General features: G+C 37.0%; 2 protein-coding genes across 2 annotated transcripts in view; one reads left to right on the top strand and one right to left on the bottom strand.

Moving 5' to 3' along the window:
* The first annotated feature begins 1,533 nt into the window (after nt 1-1,533).
* On the top strand, nt 1,534-3,605 carry LOC123873859 (ubiA prenyltransferase domain-containing protein 1 homolog). The gene has a single exon (XM_045918955.1). The coding sequence runs from the start codon at nt 2,204-2,206 to the stop codon at nt 3,200-3,202; it is 999 nt and encodes a 332-aa protein (XP_045774911.1). The 5' UTR covers nt 1,534-2,203; the 3' UTR covers nt 3,203-3,605.
* A 2,425-nt stretch (nt 3,606-6,030) lies between these two features.
* Nucleotides 6,031-20,437, bottom strand: part of LOC123873838 (ubiquitin conjugation factor E4 B) — a 20,570-nt gene continuing 6,163 nt past the window's right edge. Inside the window, exons 7-18 of the mRNA XM_045918911.1 lie at nt 14,058-14,231; nt 13,820-13,940; nt 12,992-13,123; nt 12,519-12,728; nt 11,807-12,149; nt 11,223-11,318; nt 10,830-11,096; nt 10,254-10,367; nt 9,941-10,061; nt 9,440-9,546; nt 8,668-8,761; nt 6,031-7,931 (exon numbers count right to left, since the gene is read on the bottom strand). Coding sequence (XP_045774867.1) covers nt 7,870-7,931; nt 8,668-8,761; nt 9,440-9,546; nt 9,941-10,061; nt 10,254-10,367; nt 10,830-11,096; nt 11,223-11,318; nt 11,807-12,149; nt 12,519-12,728; nt 12,992-13,123; nt 13,820-13,940; nt 14,058-14,231 — 1,841 coding nt within the window. The 3' untranslated portion in view covers nt 6,031-7,869. The remainder of the gene's footprint in view (nt 7,932-8,667; nt 8,762-9,439; nt 9,547-9,940; nt 10,062-10,253; nt 10,368-10,829; nt 11,097-11,222; nt 11,319-11,806; nt 12,150-12,518; nt 12,729-12,991; nt 13,124-13,819; nt 13,941-14,057; nt 14,232-20,437) is intronic.

Here is a 20,437-nt window from a genome sequence, read left to right as displayed (position 1 = left end):
GTGTTTCACTGGCGTTTTTGGTGCTAGAACCATGCTGGAACTAACTGGGAAGCGCTCTAAAGGGGTGCCGTGCGTATGTCGGCGAGCGCCGGCACAGACGATGTCCTTACTTATATAGTTTCCCTAACTTAAAAATATCTTCAAACTTGACATTGGCTAATCTTTGTAAAGCCAGACGAGAGAATAAAAAAAAACGCACTAGGTAGGTACGCAGTGAAGAAAATTACGTGGGAATTTCAAATTCGTTTTGTTAACTGAACAATACTAGGTAGGTACCTAACTACTTACCTTGGTCTCAGCAAAGAGATCGATAGATTCGATAGCAAAACTCAAATTTTAGGTTACGCCGGCCGGTATCTACTCAGCTCGCTCTCATTCCTGTAAAGAAAACCGAAGTTACCTACAACAATAACTAAGTAGTAAATAGCTAAATGAACTTTTGGAAACTAATGTGACTTAATAATAAGATGTCAGTCAATACAAAAACGAACTGCTTTCAGTTGCAAATACTATGACTTTGTTTTTGCATTACTGATTCCCTAATTAGTTAACTACTTACTTATTTACTTAAAACTACATTGTATACAACATTTACTTACCAAGCAAGTAGTGTTAGCAACACATATACACAGTCGATAAGGATAACGAACAAACCAATCACTTTCGAATTTTGACGAAATAAAGATACAATTTTTTTTTGTACTTAGATACCTAGTTAACTACCTACAATATCACTACCCCGCAACGAATAACTTTTTTTTTTTCTCTCGACTGGCTTTATACTGATTAGCCAATGTCAAGTTTGTAGTTATTTACAAGTTAGGAAAACTATATGTATAAGAATGGACTTCGTCTGTACCGGCGCCTGCCAACATACACGCGGCGCCCCTTTAGAGTGCTTCCCAGTCAGTTCCTTGGTCAGTTCCACCACCAATAAACACTAGCAGAACACAAAAACCGGCCACTTCTAACAAAAAAACACTCCAAAAAGTCACAACACGCGCGCCAGCAAACGCCACCACAGACGAAGTCCACGAATAACTTTATTAGCCAAAACTTGGCCAAAACAAAGTTGAGTCACAGAGAAAAACAAACAAAACACTTTTTTAATCACAGAGTAATTACAAAACAAAGTGAACTTAGACCAATAACTTAGAGAAAGTGAAATAAACTAACAAATGGGCCAATTACGACAAACGAAAACTGTTTTGGATGCGTTCCGTTTCACGATTATTTTTGGTTTGCTGGGAAAAATTTGAATATTTTTATGAAGTCCTAAAAGTAACGTAAAGTAACATTTTGAGTCGTGTAACATGGAGGAAACATGAGGGGGTCAAAAGTAACGTAAAATGTTACAAAAGTAACATTCTGGCAACGCTGATTAATACCAAAACAAAATGTCACTTGACTTGAGACTTCATCAAAATCAATTTTTGACATTGACAAATGACATCATTTTTCATAACCATTCGGACATGCCATTCATTCAGTCCTCGTAAGAGAGTAGTATATTCTTTGATTCAGTCATTCGTTTTGGAATCTGGAATCCGGATTCCGATTTCCGACACTAGAATACCTAGGAATTTTGTAGTGTAAAGCCATTGTAAAGCCAGACGAGAGAAAAAAAAGGAATTTAGTAATTGACTTGAAGCACAACTTATGGAGTAGCCAAATGCTTATGACAAAAAGCAAAAAGACAACAGCAGGCGTATGGACAGTTGCTTGAATATTATGCTTGCCAATACTTTGGAGCGTTCCGAATCACAAAGACAAGCTATCTGTGGTGTTTGCCGAGCATGCTGTTTGTTGTTTGCCACAAGCGTGAAGCGCATCCATTAGATTAACGAAATAGAATAGTGTTGGCGCTTGGCAAGACTGCCAGCGATTTTGATTTTTGACATGACAATAATTGACAACTGACAAGTTACTGTCAGAAGAGTTTAAAATTTCAAGTGTACACATACCTACATAACCCAATTTTACTGTATGAAATTGGGTTTTGGTGTTAGTATTTATTTATTAAGTACTGCAAACGTATCATTAATTTAAATAAACATTGTTGCTTTTACCATACAACATATAAGAAATATTGAAAAATGCAACTCTACAGAAACAAAGTCATATGAAAAATTGGTTCGCCTTAGTGCATTTCTGAAATAGAAATCGTGCTTTAAGTTTAGGTTTCACTAAATCGGAATCGAAAATGGAAAACATAAAAAAATCAGAGGATTTGGACAGTCCAACAGCTGATGGAAACCTTTTACAGCCACCGAAGGATCAGAGTATTCCAACAAGAAACCCTCTGATGAAAGTACGTACTTATGTGCTAGCGCTGCGGCCGTGGTCTCTTAGCGGAAGCCTCCTGCCTACTCTACTAGGAGCTGCACTGGCGTATCGTCTTCCAGGCGACAATGGTTTCAGTTGGGTGACATTGCTACTCACTTTGTGCACAGTTATCCCCGTCCACGGCGCCGGGAACGTCGTCAACACATACTTCGATTTCGTCAAAGGTATAGACAACCGAAAATCAGATGACCGAACTTTAGTCGACCATATCTTAAGTATTGATGAAGTTGTTTCCCTTGGAGCCATACTTTATATGGCAGGATGTGCATTTTTTGTATTGCTTGTCATAATGTCTCCAGCAAGAATGGAACACTTAGCTTTAGTGTACTTCGGAGGCTTGTCATCCTCTTTTCTTTACACTGGGGGCATCGGTCTTAAGTACATAGCCCTCGGTGATATTATAGTTCTAGTCATATTTGGGCCTGTGTCTGTAGTGTTTGCCTTCCTAGCACAAACAGGAAGAGTAGATTGGCCTATTTTTTACTATGCTATACCACTGGCCCTAAACACTGAGGCTATTTTACATAGTAACAATACTAGGGACTTGGAGGCAGACAGTAAAGCAGAGATTGTAACGTTAGCTATTCTAATAGGCAGAACTGCATCTCATTTACTTTATGCATTTTTACTTTTCACCCCATACATAATGTTTGTAGTGGCATCAGTCAGATGTTCCCTTTGGTTTCTATTGCCATTGTTGACTTTGCCCCGAGCATTTGAAATTGAGAGGAGGTTTAGACGCCCTGAAACAATGCAGTATGTTCCCAGACAAACTGCAAGACTTAATTTTTATTTTGGAATGTTGTATATGATTTCATGTCTGTTTGCTAATAAATTACCATTTCTTCTGAGATAATAAAAAACTGTTTATTATTTGGTATCATTAATATTTATGTACTTAATGGAGCTTATTTTTAACTATTGTGAATAAACTGCCCTATACATATAAAAATGGACCTTTTATTTATAAGAATGTATAACAATGATGTATTATTAAGGTGCATGCTCAAAAAGTAATGTTGACATCCTTTATCATTAGATTTTATCAACTTTAGAAAGTTATGATGTATAAATAAATGATTTTATGCAAAATTAATGATATTTATGGCAGTTATTCTTGTTATTGATATATTATGTATACTTATGTGTATGGAATATTTTTGTGAGTTTTGTTAAGACATTTTATTATTTATTAATTTTACTCATCTGTTGCTATAGTTTTGGGTATTAGTTTTTGTAGAAACTTAATACTTAGCGTAAAATATAATTTAATTTTGTGAGACTCAACATCTAAACCAGGATGACTAAAATACTAGCATGAAATGAACAAAATTGATGACGGTTACAGATAACTATTGTTATCTAAGCAAGCAGTCCATACAAATGTAAAGTAGTTTGACTCTCGAAAAATGTATTATTTTATGTATGCTTGTAGTTATACCACATTGGTGTAGTCAATATGAATCTCCTTTAGTTTCAATATTTTTTGTCAATAGTCGTGTTTTGTTATTTAAATTATTATATTATATCTAGGTGACACAAAAAATGAGAACCAACTCCTTTTAGAAGGCAGTTAATAAGTTGCAGTCCACAAAAATGTGTAATGGGCCCATCTTGTGACTTTGGTTTTTGTCTTTTATTCAAATGCAGCTCATGATATTTTAATTTGTAAAAGTATAAATATAACGTAAAAATATTAAAACAATGATCAACTCATCTGACAATAAACTATTAAAATAAATAGATTATTTTATCTAATTGCTGAAGTTTTATTTGCAAGTTTTCAATTAAAACAAAGATTCAATGTTTATTATATTTTATTGACATCAACATAAGAGTTTTTTTACTATTATAATACATCTTTAAAATATATAAGATAAATATGAGACAAATTATTATAATACAGTGAGACCAAGTAATTTTAAAGGTGTATATTATAATTTAGGAATGCCTGATGTATAGACTAAGTTGAATTGTCTTGGCAGTGACAGGAGAAAATTACTACTTTATCAAAAATAATAAATTGTTGGCCTGATCTTGTATTATTCTGGCATTATTCCCATTTTAATAATTATTAATTAAACTGACTGAGATGTCTAATTTTAAACATTTAAATGTACTTACTTAATAAGATTACTTTTTTATAGAAATGCATTATAATTATATTATTATCAAGTTAATTTTCTAAAAAATCCATAAGGAAATTAATCCATTTGACTATATAATAAAGGAACAAATCACATAGGTAAATTCTATGCAACAATATTATGAGAACCGAATTTGTAACGAAAAACTTAATTACATCACTATGTGCAAGACAAATACATAAAAATATAATTCATTCTACATTCTAATTTCTATTTTCTCATGAAAATATAGTCGCTTCCAAATTCCATAAAATCTTGTATGTAACATATGCGTCACCGAACTCTGTGCGAGCAAGAGAGCAATATATACATATTTAAAAGCGTGCGACAGAGGTAATGAATTCTTCTCTTTAATTCAGCGCAGTAGTTTATAATAAAATCAGAATATGCAAGTTTCGCGAATGAATATTAAATTACTGACAATCTATCCAGGCAAACAATATGCATGAAAACAATGCTCTATAACTAGATGAAAAGGCCGTTTAATATAAATTATTTGGCGAAAAATTGTGATTGGTGGTATTATTTAGGCCTCCATTTCATTGACATACTTATAAAATCTAATATAAGTTCATATTCTAGTTCACAAACATGAAACATTGCTGACTCTGTACATCTGTGTGCAGTTATAACTTAAATTGAACAATGGGACTGTTCAGTTAAATAGCTATCAACAACACACATATAAATCTGTCAGATATAAGAGCCCTCACACACTTGTCGACTAGTCGCCCATGGGCCTAACCACATGCAAACTTAACACTGAACTTGTGATTATTTTATTAATGGATTGAATTTACGATACTACAGTGGATTTTACCATAAACGATTGCAATTATCATTTTCATCATGATCAACCCATCGCCGGATCACCACAAAGCATGGGTCTCCCCTCAGAGTGAGAAGGGTTTTGGTCATAGTCTAACCACGCTGGCCAAGTGCGGCTTGGCAGACTTCACACACCTTTGAGAACATTATGTAGAAGACTCAGGCATGCAGGTTTTTTCACGATGTTTTCCTTCACCGTTACAGCAAGTGATATTTAATTACTTAAAACGCACATAACTCCGAAAAGTTATAGCTACGTGCCTGGGATCGAACCCTTGATCTCCGATTAGGAGGCGGACGCCCTAACCACTATGCTATCACGGTTTTAAAAAAAAAACATATTATCGCAGACGAATTTCAATGCTTTTTAAAAGAGTTGTTGAAAGTAAATAACAGGCTGCAAAAATATACATATTAAGCATTTTATAAGTAACATTCGTAGGCACCTAAAATAATTGTATTACAGGTAGAATCGAGATTTAAATTGTGATAGATTTGCCCTCGTCTATGAACAAAATCTGTTCACAGTGAATAACTAGATCTCTGACTTGACTTAAGAATTGAGATAGAAAGTATTCGCTTAGGTAAGAGAAAAAGAGATGCCACTAACCTCTCAGTAGCGTTGAATTTATAGTGATTAGCTTATGTACATCCAGGCACAATTTACATCAAACTTAAGATAAAAGAAATTGAATAAAAACATTTTTATGAGTTGCCAAAACATGTGCCACAATCGTTCATGTCAGAGCATATTTTGATTTAAAATCTTTGGGTACAATAATCCTTGGACTACCTAAAATTTGAGCACAGTTAATTGCCCATATGAATTTGAGTGTAAACGCATAATCGATATGTTTCTTATATTCATGAATCCTACATCGAAATGACAGTAAAATTATGGATCAGTATTAGTTTTGATGATAAATAAAACTTGAATATTTTTATAACTATAGTACTTATCTTACGCGATTGAACGAACAATTTTTGCTACTCAGTATGTACGTTTTGTAATGCATACTGTAAGAGCAGGCATTCAAAGGTATGCTCTCTTTCACGATGACCACTCAGTCTTGGTTGTAGTACCTACCGATGAGCGTTAACGCATTTGTGTGCGTAATGCTTCGTGGTCGAAACTGAACGCCGTGCACACTATAACAATGTGTACATATACATTCACACAAACATGGTCAAACGGTCTTCGTGAAATAGAACATCTGCAGCAGTCATGGCTGACCACTTTAAGATGTGACTGCATAGCGAACTATAGTCTTCCTTTTATTGTCATATTGATACACGAGACTGCTCCAGGCAGTCGTGCGGTGGAGTGTTTTACAACTCACACAGACTGCTGTCGGGTCTTGACTGCTCTGGCAGTCAAACCCTTTCAGTTTCTATATTGCGACTACAGATAAACAGCTATCTGCTCAAGCAATTGATAGTGACTGTCAGTCTGTGTATATTGTTCAACAATCAACTGCTCAAGTTACCAGTGTACGACTGCTCTAAAGGTGCAAACAAATGACTGTGTTGTGGTGTATCATATTACGACAAAAGACAATTAAAGTGATGCATTTTATATTTGCTGCTTAGTAACGGTCAGGGCTACCGCAACCCAAGGTTCATGGTACCCTGGTGTCTCTGCCCGCTGTAATGTGCTTGCACAGAAAGATTTTCAGCCTTTATACTTTGAGGTAGTTTAGGCATTCATGGGCTCTTGGACCATGTACTGTATCTCTTTGACCCAAAATAAAGAATTATTTATTTATATAAACGCCTGAGTAAGATTGGCCGATCGTTTCGCCAGATATTTCGTGTTTCAACACACGACAACACTGTAATGTGTCTGCACCTTAATTTTTTACTCAACAAAATCCTCAATCTTAGCATAGGTAAACATTTACTGGACTGTTTCATTCCAAAAAAACGTTCTGTATTTTTACTGATTAGCTTATGTACATTCAGGCACAATTTACACCAACCGCAAGATAATAAAACTTGTAATTGAAAGAATAAAATCGTTTTGAAAATTTCTAATACATCTGAGCGTATCTTTTTGAGTCAAACCGCTTTAGAGATCGTAGTTTTTCAGTATAATGCGCGCTCAACATCCAACTAGTCAATCTTAACACGAAGCGTATGACCGCGCATTGCACAAAAACAGATCTCAGCCGGGCTTTTGTAAGGTCGTAAGTCGTTTAGCATGTTAATGATCATATCCGCGTGGCACGGTTATGCGCATGCGTTAGGTGTATGTGGCGTGTTTATACAAAAAGGTAGGTTTTCGATGCAGTAGTTTCGCGGAATTGCTACACGAATTCGGAGGCCGACCGTACATTCGGTTTTAGTCAGCATTAGGTCACGCTTTTCTGTGCAAACGAATATTGCCAATGCAACTTATAAAAGTTGTAGTTCAATTGGAAAAACAGTGCGCAGTAATCTCTCATCCATCCATGTGGACAATAGTCCGTTTGGTCGCTGTAAACACGCAGCATAGTCTTTATATATGTCATACATTATATACATCAGACTTTGGGTTGGCTTAGAACGTTTAGGACGTTGAGGCTTTCTTATCGCGTTGCCATTGGAGTATCCTTTCTTTTAGTTCCGTCGCTGTAAAAGGAAATTATAGCATAAAATAATTTGTGTTGGAAATGGAGTAAAAAAATGGAAGGAAATGAACAAAGCCATCTAAGAAACACACCCTGGAAAGTTTCTTGAATCTAAACGTATTTTTATATGTGTTAAACCAACAAATACTTTGATATAATAATTCAAAATATACAAGGTATATAATGGTCCTTGAATACAATTGTATAAATAGTAGTGGGTTTTTTGGAAGAAGAAAAAAAACCAAAGCAGTAGTAGATTCACTAAAGCTTTTAAAAGCTTATTTGAAAAAAAAATATTTCAATTTCTTTTTAGGGTTCAATAGAAAAAACTGAACCCTTATAGGATTACTTTGTTGTCTGTCCGTCTGTCGTGTATGTCAAGAAAACATATGGGGTACTTCCTGTTGACCTAGAATCATAAAATTTGGCAGGTAAATAGGTCTTACAGCACAAGTAAAGGGAAAAATCCGAAAACCGTGAATTTGTGGTTACATCACAAAAATTTAAATGTGTTTCAATTTTCAAAGTAAGATAACTATACCAAGTGGGGTATCATAAGAAAGGGCCTTATATATACATTCTAAAAATGTTTTTTATTTCTTTTTAAGCATAATAGTTTTTGATTTATCGTGCAAAATGTCGAAAAAAATACCTGAGTACGGAACTCTCGGTGCGCGAGTCTGAATCGCACTTTTCTCAATTCACATATAAATATTTTTTAAGATAATTTATTATACCTGGATGCAACTGGTCTTCAGTGAGCGGCTGTCGGTTGAAGGGGTCGGTGGCGCTGTTCAACAAGTGACGCAGGATTACTGAACGATCCATGACCTGCAAATCAGTAAAGAAAACCCATAAAATTAACTGCGCTTTAAACCAGACTCGAATCGGAAAGTTAGCTATGAAATATCTTTAGTAATTGTATGTTATACATTTTATCCTGCGAGAACTCTTATTTTCCGTGATAAAAAGTAGCTTATGTTACTCTTCAGCTCTTCAGCTATATTTATGCAATAAAGCACGTCAATCTCTTTCTCAATTACAATGGTATGATTGAGAGACAAACCAAACACTTTCGCATTTATTATAATATACTAGTTGATGCCTGCGACTTTGTTCGCCTGGATACAGGTTTTTTTAAAAATTCCGTGGGAACTCATTGATTTTCCAGGATAAAAAAATAGCCTACATGTTATTCCAGGGTATAATCTATCTCCATATCTATCTAACCCTAAGCCAGATCTGTCCAGTACTTTTTGCGTGAAAGAGTAACAAACATACACACACACAAACTTAACTTTCACCTTTATAATATTAGTGGGATCAGTAGGGATATTAAATCAATTTGATAAGTTTATTTACTTTATCATTTATTATTTAATTATTAACTATTATTTAGGTTCGACATCCTCTCCAAGATAACGATCCTCTAGATCAAAACGATTATATAGATGGACAAAAGAAGAAATATATATGAGGTGAGAAGAAAATTTGATATTTCGATCTCACCTTTCCAGAGGGCAGGAAAACGGGGTCAGTCATTAAGGTATCCATCAGAGGATCTCTGAATTCTTCCGGAGCATCTGCAAACTCGTCACTCTTTTGTTGATTAGATACTGAAAAAAATGTATTATGAATTTTTAAAAATAATTAAATAAAATTTTCCCAAAAAAAAACTATTGGTTTAAAAATTTAAGAAATCCAATATCAATAACCTTATACTTGTATTTTTAGTGATTTAATATTTTCAAACCCGCAATATATAGGGTGCAAAAGTCGAAGTCCCGTCTAAGAGCGGCATTGACCCTGCCGCACCTAACTACGCAACGTTCGATGACCTCTAACGTCAGTCAGATATTTTATTTGCATACACATACATTACGAACTTTTAGAAAATAGTTTTTTTTAAAATCACTTTTTTGTTGTATCAGTAATAATATCAGTATTATCACCTGTTTTCGTTTTGCTAGCGTTCTATTTACACTCAGTATATTATATAGATGAACATACCGGCAATCTGATATGCATTGTCTGCTAGTGTCTTGAAGCGTTCAATCTCGGAGGGTGTCTTGATACAAGACTTGGCGAGCCTTAGGGCGGCCTCCTCGAATAACTCCTTTCGGAATGATCTCTGTGGATATTGCATTCATTACATAACATCCGAGTCTTAAATTTTAAGTGAAAATATCACACATAGAAAATTTTCTCAATGCATATAGCAATAAAATTACAGCCAGAATATTGACTGATGAACTGACAAGTACGTTTTAAAATTTCACACGGTATTGAGATACGGAACCCTAAAAAAAGGATGATAGCTCACCTCGTCCGCTGCGAGCGCGGCGTGGAACTGCGGGCAGTCGAGATGAAGGTAGATGTCTACCAGCTGACTCAGCAGCCGCCGTGGTTCCCATCCGTACTTTTCTGGCCGACGCACCTGAAAACGAAATACGTATTTTAGCTTAGCTTATTAGGTTTGGTTATTTACTCACAGCTCGTTTGTTGTCACCCATTACCCTAGAGATAGTTATTCTGTCACTGATAAGTGTGAAAGAATATACTTAATTCAGCTAAACTTAAACGGCCGAGCTATTCTGCCACCAACCTTATTTGAATGAACATAATCAGACAGTCATCAACTATTGTAAACCAATGTATTAGGGTCTCACTCCTTAATCAGGAAAAAGAGAACCAATAGATCTAATCAAACGAAAAGCAGATCAGGAATAATTCTCCACAGTGAGCTTTTGAATATGACAACTTCTCACGCTAGACCAGAGTGAGGTACGAGTATGACCGGCATTGCCGCTCGTCTTGTACGAGAAGTAGTAGTAGATAGAGAGTATTGTTTTGTCAGTTATTCTGTCAAAAGCTTGGTTAGAAATCGATCATTTCTTACTTTGAGATTATTGCACTTGGGCCCACATAGTTGCTGCAGGTTGAAGTTCAGCATGGACGCGAGGCGCTCCACTAGCTCAGCCCTAAGGAAAGGCTCTTTGATCTCCACTGTGAGATACTCCAACATGTCCACAGTTTCTCGCGCGAGTGTGAGATAAGACCGACACTGTCGCTCGTCTTGCGCGAGTGCTCTCGCGCGCGCTTCGCTTGAACTCGTGCTTGCGCCGTTCGCTTCTGCTTCTTGAACTTCGTGGATGCGTTTCAGGTACTAGAATAAAGCAAAGTTTACATTAATTTCAAAGTAGGTGTGTGTGACCTATGCATCAGAAAAATGGGAATAACACAAAATTAGCACAAGGTTGCACAAACAAGAACAGAATGGATATTAACATACCGTAAGACATTCGTCGAGCAGGAATGTGGTGTCATTCATCAGCATGTTAATGAATTTGACGAACTGCCGACCCGACCGAGATTCTTTCACGATTGCCTGAAACAGAATTTTAACAACTTTAGTCATATATAATCATTCATTTTTTTACTGTATTCATATCTAACTCGTGTACCCAGATGAATCGAGCGCTCCTAATACCTACTTGAAACAAATACCTACGTATCGCTATCTCACTTCGACTAAACAAATTGGAACGAGATCGGATGACTCCTGTAGTCTTCCTACTTTTATCTATACATTCCTGGTATTAACCCGGTGAAAGATGGTGGCCTCAAAACTGCAAATCTGTTTCGCGGCCATTTTTGAAGAAAGTGACGTAGAAAGTTACAATCCGGCAGGTCGATTCGCGAAAAACTGCATCAATCATTATTATTATAATCGCAATTGTTGTGATTGGCTATATTTATGGTATTCTTGTTGCAACAATTGATTGAAGCCAATAGTGAGCAAACGTCATTGTAGCTTGTAAAAAGAAAACAAAAAAAAATAAAAATGGGAAAAGATAGAAATTAGATTGTAATTACCTGTTTGTGTATCGGCCTTTCCCACATCCCTTTGAGTATTATGCTAATATGAAACCGAATCGTGAACTTGTCATAGAACTCTGTACTTTGGCCTGTCGTCTCAATATCCGTGTAGAACTTCATCAAAGCACTTGGTAAAGCGGTTTGTGACATCGGGTGGTCCATGAATTTCTCGTATACATTCTTGATTTTCATTGGCAGGGATAGATTGATGACGAACAGAACCTCCACTATTTTCGCTACGAGATACGGGTTCTTGATTAGGTGGGAATTGCAAATGGCGCCTAGAAGCCAGGTTATTATGGGGTCCTCAATGTAGTTGGCTACTGTGTGTGGTACGTATCTGGAAATGAAGATAGTTAGATTTAATTGTCTAGCATTGTATTGGTTAACAACTGTGTAGTTAACGGTAACATAAGGCAGTTTTTCTTGTGGTAGGTATATGAAATTGATAAAAATTGCAATATCGCTTTACTTACGTATAAGCGTTGCCCTTGTCCCGCTAGGTTGACTTCGCTCAGACCACAGCCATGTTCAACCCTAACGGACCTAAATTAATTACCCAGACACAAATCTTGTGCGGACAGTTCGGTGTTCCGGTAGTAGTAAATGGTAATTAAATCAGTTCGCTGGTATGAAGTGCTCGACCGCCGCTTAACCAGCATAGCGCCTGACGAGTAGCTAGAGCAGGGAGTGTGGAAGGTGTACTCACTGCACAGTGAAGAGCATGAACTCGGCGATGTCCTCCACATACCACTCGGGCGTGGCTCGGAACGCGTGTGCGGTCGATGACTGCGACGTGCTGGGCTCCGCCGCCGCTTCCAGCTGCTTCACCAGCATAGCGCATACCGACGAGTAGAACTGAACTCCGCGCCGCATTAGTTCAATGTCTAGGAGCGCCGTTTCTGCGCACTGCTTTGATCTGTGGACGAGAAAGTGCTTTCCAATCTTGTGCACTAAGGCCTGAGATCTATAGAACGCACTTTGACTTTGCTCAGTATCAACGACATCAAATGCGGCACATCAAAGTGTTTTTTTTTAATAGACTAGCGCTTGGCTGCAATCAGACATAGTGGCAAGTGATGATGCAGCCTAAGATAAAGCGCGCTTGCCTAGAAGATCCCTAATCACTCTTGACTTAAAGGTACCCATATTAAAAGTGGAGGGGAATAAGACTGTATATACCTGTGTAGCCTTTTAATCTGTTTTCTCCATCTTCTCAGTAGTTCTCTGTTCCTGTTCGCTGAGTAGCTGTTCCGCCACTGAGGCTCGGCCGCCATCAGCTCCTCGATTACCTTCTGCAGGTCGCGGAATGCCCTGAAGAATTACGAAAATTCAATATATTTGCTCATAACTTTTGTCAAACCAGTGCAGCTGTCAAAATTGTAGCGAACACCTTAATATAATATGGTGGCCTTAAAACAGCTGTTCTGTTTGGCGGCAATTTTGAATATTGCCACATTAGTACGATAATGAAAATTACTGCACGCCTTTGTAGGTCGATAAGTGTGCAGGTGGGATATTTTGTCACCCATTTGTAGTAAGTATATACTTTAGTTTTAATAGCGATGAGGTACAAACCACTTCACAAACAAATGTGAACGTGTTAGATATCGTATACATCTTTGACAACGACCCCTATATAGTTGTCCTACCCACAAGACGCGCAATTACAAACAAAAACTCATTTTTGCTTACATTTTGATCCCCAGTTTCATACCAATTTTAACATCTTCATATTCATAATGTTGTAAAGCTTCACAGAACAAGACTTTTTTTAAATTGCCCTTCTAAAGTAGTACTTATTTAATGAATTATACCTACATACAGCACTCTACAGGTGGAGATGACAATCGGGATGGGGACGCCCCGTACAACCCCTGCGCTAACCCGTACGAGATAGTGCGGGTGACGTGCAGGTGTGCGGGGCGTCCCCCCACCTCACACCCCGATTGCTATCTCAACCTGTCGCGTACTATACATAATACTGTATATAAACATGAACATAGTTACCGTATGCGTCTCTGGTGCGTGTGTAGAGCCGGGATGAGAGCAACGTGATGCATATGCAGGGTGAGGAACCAGCACACAGTTTGGAACTTCGCCTCGGGCCACTGGTGTGCGGGGTCATTGTCTAAACAAAAACGTTATATTTAGAGGTCAGGTTTCGTAGGCTGAGATCTTTGGGGCGTACATTGACTTTCCTCAGACTAAAGTTTCAGTTTTGAAACTTTGGAGCAAATAAACTTACTAAGAGCATCCAGCCAGTCCTGCGCTTCCTGAGCGGTGAAGTAAAGTCTAGTTTCGTCACGCACACTGATCCACGTGTCCGGTTGAAATGTGTAAAGCGGATACACACGCTCCAACTTTATCCGCACCGACAGTAGCTGCAGCACCGAGCATACATTTAACATGAAGCCGTCACCTGGAAAAAAAGTACAACTTAAACCGTTGGGTCTAAAACTTGCGATTTTGGATATAGGTGTGTGTGCCCCCCCCCCCCCATTACAAAAGGATTTTTTCTAGCTAATCAGGGATAGAGGACAAAAAGAGTTCTTAATATAGTCTGATTGCTTGTGGTAGTAAAATAAAAATTAACAGACTATCCAGGAATAAAAATACGTCTTCTTCACTGGATAATTTATTGATAGCTGTTTTTAGTACAACAGTTTAATCAAACTAATACCCTTAAGCAGTTGCTCGCGGCACTATACCGAAGCCTGAATCACTTTGCGAAACGTCCTTGAGTAGTAACTAGCCATAGCTGAAGCCTAGCACCACAACAGACCATATACAATTTAGAAATCTATATCTATAGATAGGAAAAGTTGACTGACTGACTGATCTATCAACGCACAGCTCAAACTAATAGACGAATCGGGCTGAGGCATGCAGATAGCTATTATGACGTAGACATCCGCTAAGGATTTTTGAAAATTCAAGCCCTAAGGAGGTGAATTAGGGGTTTGAAATTTGTGTAGTTCACTTGGACGAAGTCGCGAGCATAAGCTTGTTAAAAATCCTCCCACTTACAAGACAGTCAAGGAGGTCATCAATGCAATTTATCTGTTACTGATACTACCGTGTATATGATATGTATTGTATTACTATAGTTACCTACTGTATCAAGTACCTAACTATCAAGGATAAGGTCAGGAAGGTAGATACGAGTAGAAATGTGTGGCATTAACGATCCGAATATATAGTAAATCGCATCCACCTGGCATGAATGTGTAATTAATAGTTGATTACAAATGTTAAATTAAAGCAATTTTCACTGAAGAAATTACTATCATGTTTCTTGCCAGTTCTTGTACCTACAATTTATAATTTTAAAGATATTAAATAATATCACCAAAGCAGACTTATTTTTAGGTGGCATCTACTGTGCTTTAATTCCACAAATACTCCCAATGAACTGAAAAAAAATTATGTGAAAAGATGCGATCACAATCACATCTTTTCGTCGTTTTTATATAAATTAGAAATCGTTAATTTAAACAGAAAATGTTCTTACACAGATTACATTTTTGTTCATTTCATTCGCCGTATTCTTCTAATTTTGTACATTTTGTCATTTAATTTATTTGTCAACGGAAGTGTCACATAAAAATCTATTTATGTCGAGTACAGTTCGCAAAAAAGTAGCAAAAATATATTGTTTTTTAATTTTTGCTAAGAGCCGGTGTTTATACCGTGATCTTGGAAAGCTTATAAATTGGATTGACGCCAATAGAAAATCATTCAACGAGGTGAGGTGAGCGACATTCAACGCAATATCTATTTCGGCTATACTCATTAGGCGTTATCGTACTTTGAAGGGTCTAACTACGCATTCTTTGTGATACAACTTTAAACATGGTCAAAAGTTCTTATAATAGTATCTTCAATAAAAATTAAATTAAAAATTTAAAAAACCCCCGACACATAAACCTCTAAAAAGTAAAAAAATAATAGGTAAGTATGTATGGGCCCTTTAAGAATAGTATAAATAGTAAAGTTTTTATCCAAGCGTTCGTTGCGTCGGGGGACCGCTACCTATCATAAACTATGAAAGTCATGTTGTAGGAAGAATAGTTTTTGTTAACTTTAGCGGTCCCCCGACGCAACGAACGCTTGGATAAAAACTTTACTATTTATACTATTCTTAAAGGGCCCATACATACTTACCTATTATTTTTTTACTTTTTAGAGGTTTATGTGTCGGGGGTTTTTTAAATTTTTAATTTAATTTTTATTTCACGCTTTTTAAACTTTTATTCATAAATTACCGTTTATATTTTGTGCCATTCTAAAACCCAATTTCTATAATAATATAAATCCAATAAGGCAGCTAATATCTCTTCAAAAGTAACATCAATGTTATGTTAATTATACGTTCCATGAAATATTTTTGACCGAACATCACTAAATCAAGAATTATCTGAATGACTCACATAGTTTAACATGACCAAAACGAAATATCTGTTTCTAACATGTCGTTGCTTTAAAAATGTACCCATTTTACGTAGTCGTATAATAATAATATAAGCTTTTCAAGATATACCTACGATTAAATTGAAATCGACTTTCACCCGATGAAATAAGGAATAAAGTGGCTTGTATTTCATTTTGTTTGTTATTGCATGTAAAATTTTTATTTGACATAACTTTCAAAAACCGGTCAAGTGCGAGTCTGCCTCACACATGAAGAGTTCCGTACAAGTTTTTTTTTATGTAATGACAATTCAGTTGTCGGATTTTTCTGTTTACTTGGGCCACAGGAGTAGAGTGCTTGGCCTATAAGATATTGCTACCTGCTTTTCATGACTCTACGTAAACGGGAAGTACCCAATTTATAAGTTTTGATTCTCTTGAAAGATGACACACAGACAGACAACGAAGTGGTGAAGGAAAACACCGTCAGGAAACCTGCATGCTTAAAAGTTGGCCATAATGCTCCCTCAAAGGTGCGTGAGGTGTGCCAATACGTGCTTGGCCAGTGTGGTAGCTTCTCATTCTGAGAGGAGACTTGTACTCAGTAGTGAGCCGGCGATGGGTTGATCCTAATGATGATGAATTTTTAACGTATTTTGTCAAAATAAATAAGCTGAGTTCAAGCAGATAAAATATAAAGAAGGTGCGCCTAATGCATCATCCAAACCTGCGTGACAAAGCGACTACGATGCGGGAACCTCAGCCGCGCGGAGGGTCATCGCCTCCTACGATATTTAATGGTGCCATGCACACCTACGCGACTAAAACAGTCGAGGCTACATCTTTTTTTTTTTTCTACAGATACCTACTGAACCCTAAAAATAGTTTGACTATGGTTTGGGTTTGGGTCGATTGTTCGTGGCCTTTAGTTGACTGTTGGATATTATAATTGAATTGATGATTTCTCGTTTAACTGTGATTATAATATTTTATAAATTAGAAACTCCGCGCCTACGATCCAAAGTATCGGAGTTTTCCAAAACATTATTTTCAAATAAATAATTATGTATCTAAGCAACGTCCATCTTGACAGCTTGACATTTGCCAATTGACATAATATTATGAACCTCTGTTACAATAGTGAAAGATCCCAGGGCCACCAGCCGTCACGTATTTTCTGACGAACGAAATGTGGACGATTGAGTAGTGTTAGTATGTACTAAGAACGCATGCCTACAGACCTGCTAGCTTGCTTAGACGGCCAATTTTCAGGTATCAGGTAATTAAGGTACATAAAAACATTACTTACCTCACGTGAATTCTCCAATTTTTTTAATTTTTAGCTGTTTTTTTTTAATATTAATAATTAATTGACATAAGTAAACTATAAGAGAGTGAGAGAGAAGTCAATATATCCTAATACATGTCTTACTCAATCTCATGCGCGTAGATAATGATGCCCTCGCGCTCAAACCCACAGAGGCATTAAAATTGAATTTAGGGGATGATTGGCCCTCTGGATCGGTCTGTCTTCTTGTAAAAGGTTTTAAAATAGTTGTCTGGTGGACATATATAAAAATGAAGCATCAGAATTTACGTGCAGTTAAGTATTTACTTATTTTGGGAGCTTTAAAGCGTCTGCAAAGCAATACGGCCGACGCGGGAAGTGTCTGGGAGTATTGGCGACATATTTTTAAGGATATTGCCTAAAATATACGTAAAAATCAGTTTGGAGAATTTACGTGAGGTAAGTAATGGTTTTATGTACCTTGATTATCAGATACCTGAAAATTGGCCGTCCAAGCAAGCTAGCACGTAGGCTAGGCATGCTTTCTTAGTACTTACTAACACTACTCAATCGTACATATTTCCTGTGTCAGAAAATACGTAACTTCTGGTGGTCCTGGGATAAAAGTAATAAGAAAACCAGAAAAGAGCTGATAACTTCCAAACGGCTGAACCAATTTTTTTGGATTATAGCTAAGAACACTCTCGATCAAGCCACCTTTCAAACAAAAAAAACTAAATTAAAATCGGTCCATTCGTTTAGGCGCTACGAGGCCACAGACAGATACACAGATACACAGATACACAGATACACAGATACACACGTCAAACTTATAACACCCCTCTTTTTGGGTCGGGGGTTAAAAAAGGACTGATTGTTTGATAAAATTAGTCTTTACTTACTCTAGATTAATTCAATAATAGTTTTAAATAAAAAATCATCATACAAGAAATAAATAACACTTTTTAATTATTTTTATTTTCATGGCGGCCATTTTTAAATTTTTATTCTTTGCTGTTATAGCGGCAATACAAATACAAACACATTTTGTAAAAATTTCAACTCTCTACCTATTACGGTTCACGAGATAAAGCCCACTGATAGATAGACACGACCGCGACGGACGGACGGACGGACGGACAGACAGATAGACAGACACACAGACAACAAGTGATCCTATAAGGTACGGAACCCTAAAAAAACCACCCTTTTCATCGAAGTTGTTTATAAACAAGCGTTTTGGAATTCAAGTCGAATGAAAGTATAAGAATATTTTTTGCCATTCTGCACATCTTAATCTTGGCTCCAGGTTGGGATATTATAAAAGTAATTTCGTACCAAGCATTGAAAACTAAATATAAATTACAATGCTAAAGAATAAATAACGGGCATCATTGACTAATAAAAGCAAACACCGGTTTTCCTGATAAAAAAATATTCAAAGGTCATTCTAACAATGGAAAATGAAATGAAAAGTCTAACAAAGCACGCTATGGCAAATGTTTTACGTAGGTATTAACACAGGTTATAAGTCAATGGCTCCACTGGGTACTGACTCATCAGCGTCCAGACGAAAACGCCAGACACGTCGGGTGTGTTTAGATTTGGCCATGCTACACAAAAACAATATTTTGTAAATTCAGATTCGTATAGACGTCAGACGAATAGAATACAATTCAGTTATGCGTACGCGATTTGAATCTGTGAAAACATCGATAATATTCTGTAGCCCGTGTAACCATTGAAAATCATATACAAAAAAGGCTTAGTGGGTATCCATTTGACCAGCCGGCCTCTAATTGTAGCTGATCAGAAATCTTAGCTCGACCTTGGTGGCTTGATCGAGAGGGTTCTAAGCTATAATCCAAGAAAATCGGTTCAGCCGTTTAAAAATTATCAGCTCTTTTCTAGTTACTGTAACCTTCACTTGTCGGGGGGTGTTATAAACTTTTGACTTACAATTTTTTCATATAAAATGTAGCCTATGTCACCCTTTACGACAAATCGATTGACACCTCATGGTTCATACATTAAAATCGGCCCAGCAGTTTAGGCGCTACAGTGGAACACACAGAATCTGGATACAAACATACATACATATACATAGACTGCTAAAATCATAACCCTTCCTTTGCCGCAGTTGGGGAAAAAATGCGCATCCCTGGAGCGCCGGGTATGGGTCAGCGCCAAAAGTCGTGAGCATGATACCGACTGTTACGTGAACCGCTGCTGAATGGTTTTAGTTAGTGGTAGAAACCATGCTATAGTGGTTCACATAAGTTTTATTTTATTTGGTCATTATTAGCGTAATTCCATTTATAAGTCTTTGTTACAAACTTCTATTTAATAATATGTCGTATGTAACGGCATGCTTTAGGCTGAGGGAGGTTAAGGCGTCTCCAGTGGGCTGTGCTATTTCGACCCGTAGCTACCTATAAATATAAATATCTTACGGCTAGACTCGGTGATTAGTCAAAGTATACCTACTCGACTAGTTTCGATCCCGTCCGGGGTCCTTATCTATAGGGCCACTACTCACGACGCGGAGCGAATGAAACGGATCGTACTTCAAGTTCTAGTGGATATACTAAGCTTAAGATACAAAAGGGACATTTTGTGTGTTACTTTTTGCTTTATCACATTGTTGTGTTATTATTAAACGTCGCATGTTATTTCCCTTTGTAAATGCGCCGTGAGTTGGTTATATCAACGCGGCAGAAATAACTTGGCTATCTTTTTTGTCAACAGTTGCGCGCGAAACAATTTACAAACGCAACGTAGTTTTTTTTAAACTGTTTGCGATCTCTAGTTTTTACATGGTGCGTTGATGTGAATCTAGTGATAAATAAATTGGTCTGTAAGCCAGAGAGTAGTCAAAATCATGGCAGACCCAAGGCTAAGTGAATAGACTGTATAAAGTGTGCCCT

The sequence above is a fragment of the Maniola jurtina genome, chromosome 17, assembly GCF_905333055.1.
Source record: "Maniola jurtina chromosome 17, ilManJurt1.1, whole genome shotgun sequence".
NCBI lineage: Eukaryota > Metazoa > Arthropoda > Insecta > Lepidoptera > Nymphalidae > Maniola > Maniola jurtina.
This window is presented reverse-complemented; position numbering and strand designations above follow the sequence as displayed.

Bases quoted from the DNA above. Each gene is read 5' to 3' on its own strand.
- LOC123873859 (XM_045918955.1), top strand. From the start codon at position 2,204: ATGGAAAACATAAAAAAATCAGAGGATTTGGACAGTCCAACAGCTGAT.